This window comes from Impatiens glandulifera, chromosome 1 (assembly GCF_907164915.1).
Source record: "Impatiens glandulifera chromosome 1, dImpGla2.1, whole genome shotgun sequence".
NCBI lineage: Eukaryota > Viridiplantae > Streptophyta > Magnoliopsida > Ericales > Balsaminaceae > Impatiens > Impatiens glandulifera.
The window spans coordinates 138144087-138152246 of record NC_061862.1 but is presented as its reverse complement, the minus strand read 5'-3'; the positions used below and the strand labels follow the sequence as shown (position 1 = coordinate 138152246).

The 8160-nt window shown below is 30.5% G+C and overlaps 1 protein-coding gene and 1 pseudogene across 1 annotated transcript; one reads left to right on the top strand and one right to left on the bottom strand.

Annotated features, from left to right (window-relative positions):
* The first annotated feature begins 2329 nt into the window (after positions 1 to 2329).
* LOC124944885 (uncharacterized mitochondrial protein AtMg00810-like) lies at positions 2330 to 2800 on the top strand. The gene has a single exon (XM_047485236.1). The coding sequence runs from the start codon at positions 2330 to 2332 to the stop codon at positions 2798 to 2800; it is 471 nt and encodes a 156-aa protein (XP_047341192.1).
* A 3180-nt stretch (positions 2801 to 5980) lies between these two features.
* LOC124940978 lies at positions 5981 to 7797 on the bottom strand (annotated as a pseudogene).
* Between the last annotated feature and the right edge of the window lie 363 nt (positions 7798 to 8160).

Genomic DNA, 8160 nt, shown 5'->3' with positions numbered 1-8160 from the left:
TAAGTTTATTTTTTCTTAGCTAACTTGATCAACTTTTAAATAAGAACGTTATTAGTGAAAATCGTTTGTTTTATATACTTTAGTTATTAAACAAGACTTTTACCAATATTTTACGAAAATTCTTACAGATGTCAAGCCAGTCATCAAAATTCCATTTGATTGATTTCTATCAAATGTCAAGACAACAAAATTTCATTAATTTGGTTCAATTTTAATCAAATCTTTGTGATTGATCTCCATTTTTTACTACAATTTTAAATCAAAGATAACAACATTGTAAAATATTAAAGTTAAAATATGAGAGAATGCAAGCTGAATTATTTTCAACTAGAAAAAACCTTCAAATATGAAAATTATAAATAAACAAAATGATCCAATGGGATTATCAATACAAACCTTGAAACTCAATAAAAAAAAAAGTTGAATTCAAATAAGATTTTATGTAATAATTTAAATTAGAAGTTATTTTAGATAATTTAATGAATGATTTCTTTGATTTTTTTTTTTATCATTTGAATACCCCAAACTAAACAAGACCTTAAGTGAATTTATTTTGAAGTTATTTTCTTTATAAATTGAGATCGTTTGTAGTCCGTAACATTCCATGTTTATAAATCAGAGAGAGGGGGAGGGGGAGGGGGAGAGGGAGAGGGAGAGGAAGAGGAAGAGGAAGAGAGAGAGAAATCAGATGATTAAGTTTGTTCAGAAAAAAAAACTCATGAAGATCTATTTTTTATTGGTCCTGATATTCGATATTCTAGGTAAACATATTTTATTTTTCTCTTCTTTTTTCTTTTTTTCAAAACTTAAACAATCTTTAATTCTTAATTTTTCGCTAACATGGTATCTGTAGGACTGTATATATCTCCTTTGTAAGTTTTTCTTTTATACTTACCGATAACTAACTTGATTTTCAAATGTATATAATTAATTTATTTTATATCAATGCACTTACAGATTTACGTTTATAAATATTTATCAAAAAAAATCAACCATGAGGTTTAAGGTATTACCGTATGTACTGGCTCTATTGTGTGCGTCAATTAAGTTGTTCTATACTCTATTAACGTCTAGAGATATTCTCCTCCTATCTATTAATATATTCGGATGTGTCATTCAGACCATATATATCACCATATTCATATATTACGCGAGGAGACAGATTAATGTTTAATATATTTCTTATTATTATACATATTTTTTTAACTTTTATACAATTAGTAAATCATATATTTATTCTTTTTTTACAGAGACAGTCGATCAATCTAGTTCTTTGCTTGAATTTAGGAGTATTTGTAGCTATTCTTCTCTCCACACTCTTTTTAGTGCCATTTTCATTCTGGGCACGGTTGTTGGTTGGATTTGCGTCTCCCTCTCCATATTGATATTTGCGTCTCCGTTGAGTATTGTTGTAAGTTTTATTTACATATTTATTGATATTTATTTGATTTATTATCAATATTAATTTATCACGTTAATGCATGCAGTTTGAGGTGGTGAAAATCCAAAGTGTGAAGTTTATGTCATTTACGTTATCCTTCTTCCTCACCATTAGTGCAATTATTTGGTTCATATACGATATTCTAGTAACCAATGTGCTGATTCAAGTGAGTTTTCGTCTAAAAAAAATTGATATTATTCATGCATATTAATATATAGCATATTTATTAGCATATTTATTGAAATGTTTCATCTCCCAAATGTGATTGGACTCTTCCTAGGAATTGTTCAAATGGTTATATATGGAATATATAGGAACAAGAAGAAGATCGTCGAGGAAGAAGACTTGTCAGAAGTGGTTGTTGTTCCGAGTGCTGGGGACCCTCCTCAAGTAATCCAAACTGACATCGTGGAAGAAGAGTTGTCTATTGTTATAAGTATCGGTGACCTTTATAAGAAAATAAAAATCAAATAAAATTAATCATTTTAGTTATTAGGAAAATAAATTGTGAATTTTATAGTTTAGATTGAATGTATAATAATGTAAAAAGGTTAGGGACTTGTTTGTATATTTATTCTGTATATCAATGGCAAAATGCCCTAATGAGATTTCAGTTCTTTTCTCAATTGATTAACATTTTCATTCTCTGCTTTCGTTTTCTTTTCAATCGGATTTCATTCTGCGCCCGATCATTAACGAAGAGTAGATCTCTTCGTCGTTCATGGTATCAGAGCCATTTTCTCAATAAAAGATTTAGGAGAAGCAAAATATTTTCTCGGAATAGAAATTGCAAGAAATTCTAAAGGAATATATATTAACCAAAGAAAATATATTCTAGACATTATTGATGATGCTGGATTAATGGGATCAAAACCAACAAATACACCTATGGCAAAAGGGTTTAAAATTGAACTACAAGCTAATGAAGAATTAGCTGAACCTGAGCCATTCAGAAGATTGATAGGTCGATTAATATACTTAAATCTAACTAGACCTGATATAAGTTTCTGTGTTCAACAATTATCACAGTACATGCTCAAACCAACAAAAAACCAAATGATAGCTGCTATTCAAATTGTAAAGTACCTCAAAGGAAACCCATCTTTGAGAGTATTTTACGAATCAAATAGCAACATAATTATAAAGGGATACTCTGATTCTGATTGGGCAACATGCACATTAAGTAGAAAGTCAGTTACTGGTTATTGCATTTTTCTTGGAAATTCACCAATTTCATGGAAAACCAAGAAACAAGTAACAATATCAAGATCATCGGCAGAAGCCGAATACAGAAGCCTTGCAAGCACTGTTTGCGAATTGCAATGGCTATTGTATATTCTCAAGGATTTCAAAATTTAAATTCAATTACCAATACAAGTGTGGTGTGATAACCAAGATGCAATACACATCACACAAAATCCAATCTTTCATGAAAGGACCAAACACATCGATATTGATTGTCATGTTGTATGAAATCAATATAAAAGTGGATTTATCAATCTAAACTATATTCAAATGAAATGTAAAATCGCAGACATTTTCACAAAATCCACCGAAGGAACTCATCTAATTAACCTTATAAAAAGCTTAAACTTGCAAGATTATCATCTTGAGGAGGGGATATAAGAAAATAAAAATCAAATAAAATTAATCATTTTAGTTATTAGGAAAATAAATTGTGAATTTTATAGTTTAGATTGAATGTATAATAATGTAAAAAGGTTAGGGACTTGTTTGTATATTTGTTCTGTATATCAATGGCAAAATGCCCTAATGAGATTTCAGTTCTTTTCTCAATTGATTAGCATTTTCATTCTCTGCTTTCGTCTTCGTTTCAATCGGATTTCATTCTGCACCCGATCATTAACGAAGAGTAGATCTCTTCGTCGTTCAACCTTGAACCTAAGGAGATAGTTGAGGTGGATCAAGTATGTGAGGAGATAATTAATGAGGTGGATCAAGTCTGTGAGGAGATAGATGAGGTCTATCAAGTCTGAAGTAGTTATTATTAATTTAAGTTAGTTTAAGGGAGAGCAAAAATATTAATAATTTTTATGGCTTAATTTGGTAGGTTAATATGTCTTTCAATCATCATCAATTATCAATGTAATTTTCTTGTTAGTTACTATTATATTAATAAATTTTTATATATATAAAAAAATCTAAACTCAATAATCAAATGATTCATAAGTCCTTGTTTGATGTGGGATATTTAGAATTCAAGATATTACAACATAAATATATTCACTCACTTCTTTACATTTATGTACGTCTCTTTCATAAGTACCTAAGCCATAAATAATAAGTATGTAACAAATTAAATATCATGGTGATGGTGACTACAATGTCGACAATTAAATGCATAATTGAAAAAGAGCAAAATATTGGTCCTATACAAATTAACTAACAATTTTTTTTATAAATTTCTTGGACATAATTACTAACTAATCAACCAAAGAAAACCAATAAAATGCCCCTCTCAATCTATATACTTATATCAAATCAAAATATTTAATATAATAGTCTAGTTCTAATCAGAATTTTATTTTTATTTTTTATAAATTTAACATTATCTCAGTTGAGAAAAGGTAAAGGAGTCCATTCAACGAGTCATACAAAATTCTGCATAATATTTTAATGTGTAAAACCAACTCAAAGGTATATAATATTTTTTGAAACAAGAAAGATCACATTTTACACAAACCCACTTTAATCAAGCTTTGCTCATCCATATACTAGCTCTCAATTATGAGCCATATGCTAGCTCTTAATTATGATTTATTACAGATGACACAAAATTGCTTAAAATATTATTATATATTTCAAATATAATGGAATTTATCATTGACTATTAATATATATTAGAAGTTGTTTGTCACCCAATCCATATATTTCAATGACTATTAACAAATACTAGGAAGATCTCTATGCGATGCACACAATGAAAATATAAATAAAATAAATTTAATAAAAAATAAATAATAATATGTATTCAATTTTTAAATATTTAATAAATCAAGAATAATATATTAAAATAAAAAATAGATCGCTCTCATTCCACGTTTTATTCACTTCGGTAAAATAACTTATCTTCTCATATATCTCATCACATATTTTTCCGAATGAATATCTCATCTCGTGACCTTACACTTTTACTTTGGTCAATCAAATATTTGATTCATATTTTTTAATATTTAACATTGTGACCTCACACTTTGGTCAATCAAATATTTAATTCATATTTGTTTAACCACTTTCAATTGATACTGACCTATTATCCCTCGACAAACTACATCCCAATCACACTTGGTTAAAGGTTGTACTTTTTTGTTAGGTTGCAAGTTAGAAACATACATATAACATTTTTATTTTTTATTTTTAATCGTTTTAAATTTATGGGCGGGTCAACCCACAATCCGACTCAAGTATCTATTTACTCTTACATATATATTAAAATTAACCACAGCTCTCGACCCGACAATCTGGACACTTTAAAAATTAAGCATCATTATATATACAGATTAGTTAGTTAAAAAGTTGAACTTATATTTGTTAAAATGTCTCGCGTTCATGTGATTTGGTGTTGAATTTAAAATATAAAGTGTTATTTGCCTATTTGTTAAAGGGTTGTACTTGTTTTGTTAAGTTACGAATTCGAAATATACATATAACATTTTTAATTTTTATTTTTAATTGTTTTAAGTTTATGGGCGGGTCAACCCACAATCCGACCCAAATATCAATTTACTCTCACATATATATCCAAATTAACCACAACTCTCGACCCGGCAATCCGGACACTTTAAAAATAAGCATCATTATATATATATATATATTAGTTAGTTAAAAAGTTGAACTTATATTGTTAAAATGTTCCGCGTTCATGTAATTTGGTGTTGAATTTAAAATATAAAGTATTATTAGTTATTAGCCTAGTTGGTTAAAGGGAAATACTTGTTTTTGTTAGATTGCGAGTGCAAAACATAAATATAACATTTTTAATTTTATTCTAAATCGTTTTAAGTTTATGGGCGGATCAACCTACAATCCGCCCCAAATATCCATTTACCCTAACATATATATCCAAATTAACCAAAGCTCTCGACTTGACAATCCGGACACTTTAAAAATTAAGCATCATTATATATATATATATATAGATTTGTGATACGGGTTTATTGTCGAGCTCCTTTTTATAATTAGAGTTTTTTTTTGTAATTGGAATCAAATTGATTACTTATGAAAGTAACAAACTCCCAAGATATTTGCTTTCCTTTATAAAAACAAAATCATTATTCCAAACAAGCAAAACATAAACATGTAAAATTAAAGAACATATATAAAAACATTACAATATCCCAAATATCTCTAGCATATCTAACTTCCCAATCCCTCACAATCACTTTTATTACCTTCCATCAAAATAACCAAACCCTTCCTAATGGATTGCAACTTTGATGGGACGAGTTCTATATGTAATATTTTAGGCTAATAACTATATATCATGATCTTGAAGCTTAAACTCTAAAGAGAAAAGAACTTAAAACACTTTTACTTATTATCTTTTTCATTCATTCCTTAAGAAGCTGGCAGTGTCTTCATTGATCCATCCATACCTATCCATGAAAGGATTCATTTGATACTTTGTTGGATAACTTTCAATACAATCCTTCCATACATTTTCATCTTCCATATCTTTCATAACCTCCCACACGCAGTTATTACACTTAAACCCCGCTCCAAAACTAATCATCATTATCGTATCACCCTTCTTCAATCTTTTCTTCGCCTCCATGTAACCTAGAACATACCACAATCCACCCGCGGAAGTGTTCCCGAATCGATGAAGTGCCATTCTTGCTGGCTCGATATCGTATTCACTCAACCCCAAGCTCTTTCCTACACCCTCTATCACAGCCCTACCTCCGGGATGTATACAAAAGTGATCGATCCCCGTCTTTAGATTCAAACCTTTCCCCACCTCTTCAAGCTTTGTTGATGTGTGGCGGTGGCGATGCAAGTATTTTTTGGTGTTCGAAATGTACACGTACCTATTAAAAGATAATATATGATAGATTATTGTTAGACCAATTTATTTTTATAAAACGACCCTACCTTAAACATTTAGGTTTTCCTAGTATTAAATGAGTGATGGTCATGTTGTTATAGTTTATTTGTATATAAATAGATAATTACATTAACCTAGTTAAAACTAAGGAAAATTAATTTCACAATTGTAGAACATATATATATTTTTGTAAGTGGTCCAGATGTAAATACTCGAACTCATGATCTAACGAGAACTTAAATTTACCTCTAAGTCTAAGTACGAGTCTCTACCAAATATAATATTTATTTTCTATACAAAAACTAAAAAACATAGAATATTAATGACATTTGCATTCAATAAATAAATAGTAATAACTATCTAAAATTTGAAAGTACCTTAAAAGCTCCGAGAGAGGAAGAACTTTAGGAAGTAGGACTTTGAGGTTGATTGTGAAGGCTTGAGCGGCTGCTTTGGTTAGGTATTTGGTGAGACGAAAGCCATGATAGCCTTGCTCGTCTTCTAGTTGTATGCAACACGTGTGAGCTTCATCGTTTGCGCCGACATGCGTACGAACCATAGCGTTTAACTTCATGATAGCGCGGTCTTTTAAGGTTTTGTTGTTAGTGAAAAGCATAGAACAACCGCCTGATCGAAATAGGCAGTTCGATAACATCATGGATCTCTCTTTCCCACAATACCAATTCGGTCCCATCGACTCCGTGCTAACAACTACCGCCAACTTGTTCATTTCCGTCTTGAAAAAGTGTTGCACGAGATCAATCGCGATGACACTAGCACTACAACCCATCCCGGTTAGGTTAAACGACTTCACGTCATGCCTCATCTTGTACCGGTTTATTACACGAGAAGTTAGGGAAGGTATTGTCGATAAAAGCGATACATTGACAACAAGTACATCGATCTCCGATGGAGATACGCCGGTTTTCTTGAATAAGTCATCGAGTGTATCGAACATGATGTCATCCATCTCGGTTAAGGCATCGTCGTAACTAGGGCATTGTTCTTTTCCATCAACGAAGTTTCTTGGGGCGTAAGTGTCCTCCCCGATGCCGGAGCTGACAATGGTTTGCAAGAGAAACTTGTATTCATCGAGCCCGAGATTCTTATTTCGAAGAATGATATTTGCACATTGTTCGGTGTCTAGTTTTCGGTCATCCGGTGCCTTGTAGCACTCGTAATGTAACATGTAACAACATTGGTCTCGCCGGCGAAGAACATACCTTATAAACGAGAAGACAACATAGGACACACAAAGGACTAGGAAGATGGAAGCCAGAAAATCCATGATTATGATATGTTTATTGTTTGTAAGAAAAGAAAATAGTTTGAACCTAGCTTTATATATCATAAAAGTGATCCAAGTGTAGTTATTATTTATAGGATAGGTTTAAAGATAAGGACAATTTAAAATTACCCCCAACCAACTACCTTGTGATAGCTTTCATTTAAACTCTTTAGTTTTCGGATAGATTTTTTTTCGGTCCTATATTTATATGATCACATAAGGTCAATAAATTTTATAAAAAAATTGTATTAATGATTTCTCATTTGAATTCGATCTGAATTGCGATATTCAAATAAAAGTTAGCCTTAGTTGTATCGGTATAAATTTAGTTGTATGGGTATAAATTGGTATATGATAATAATT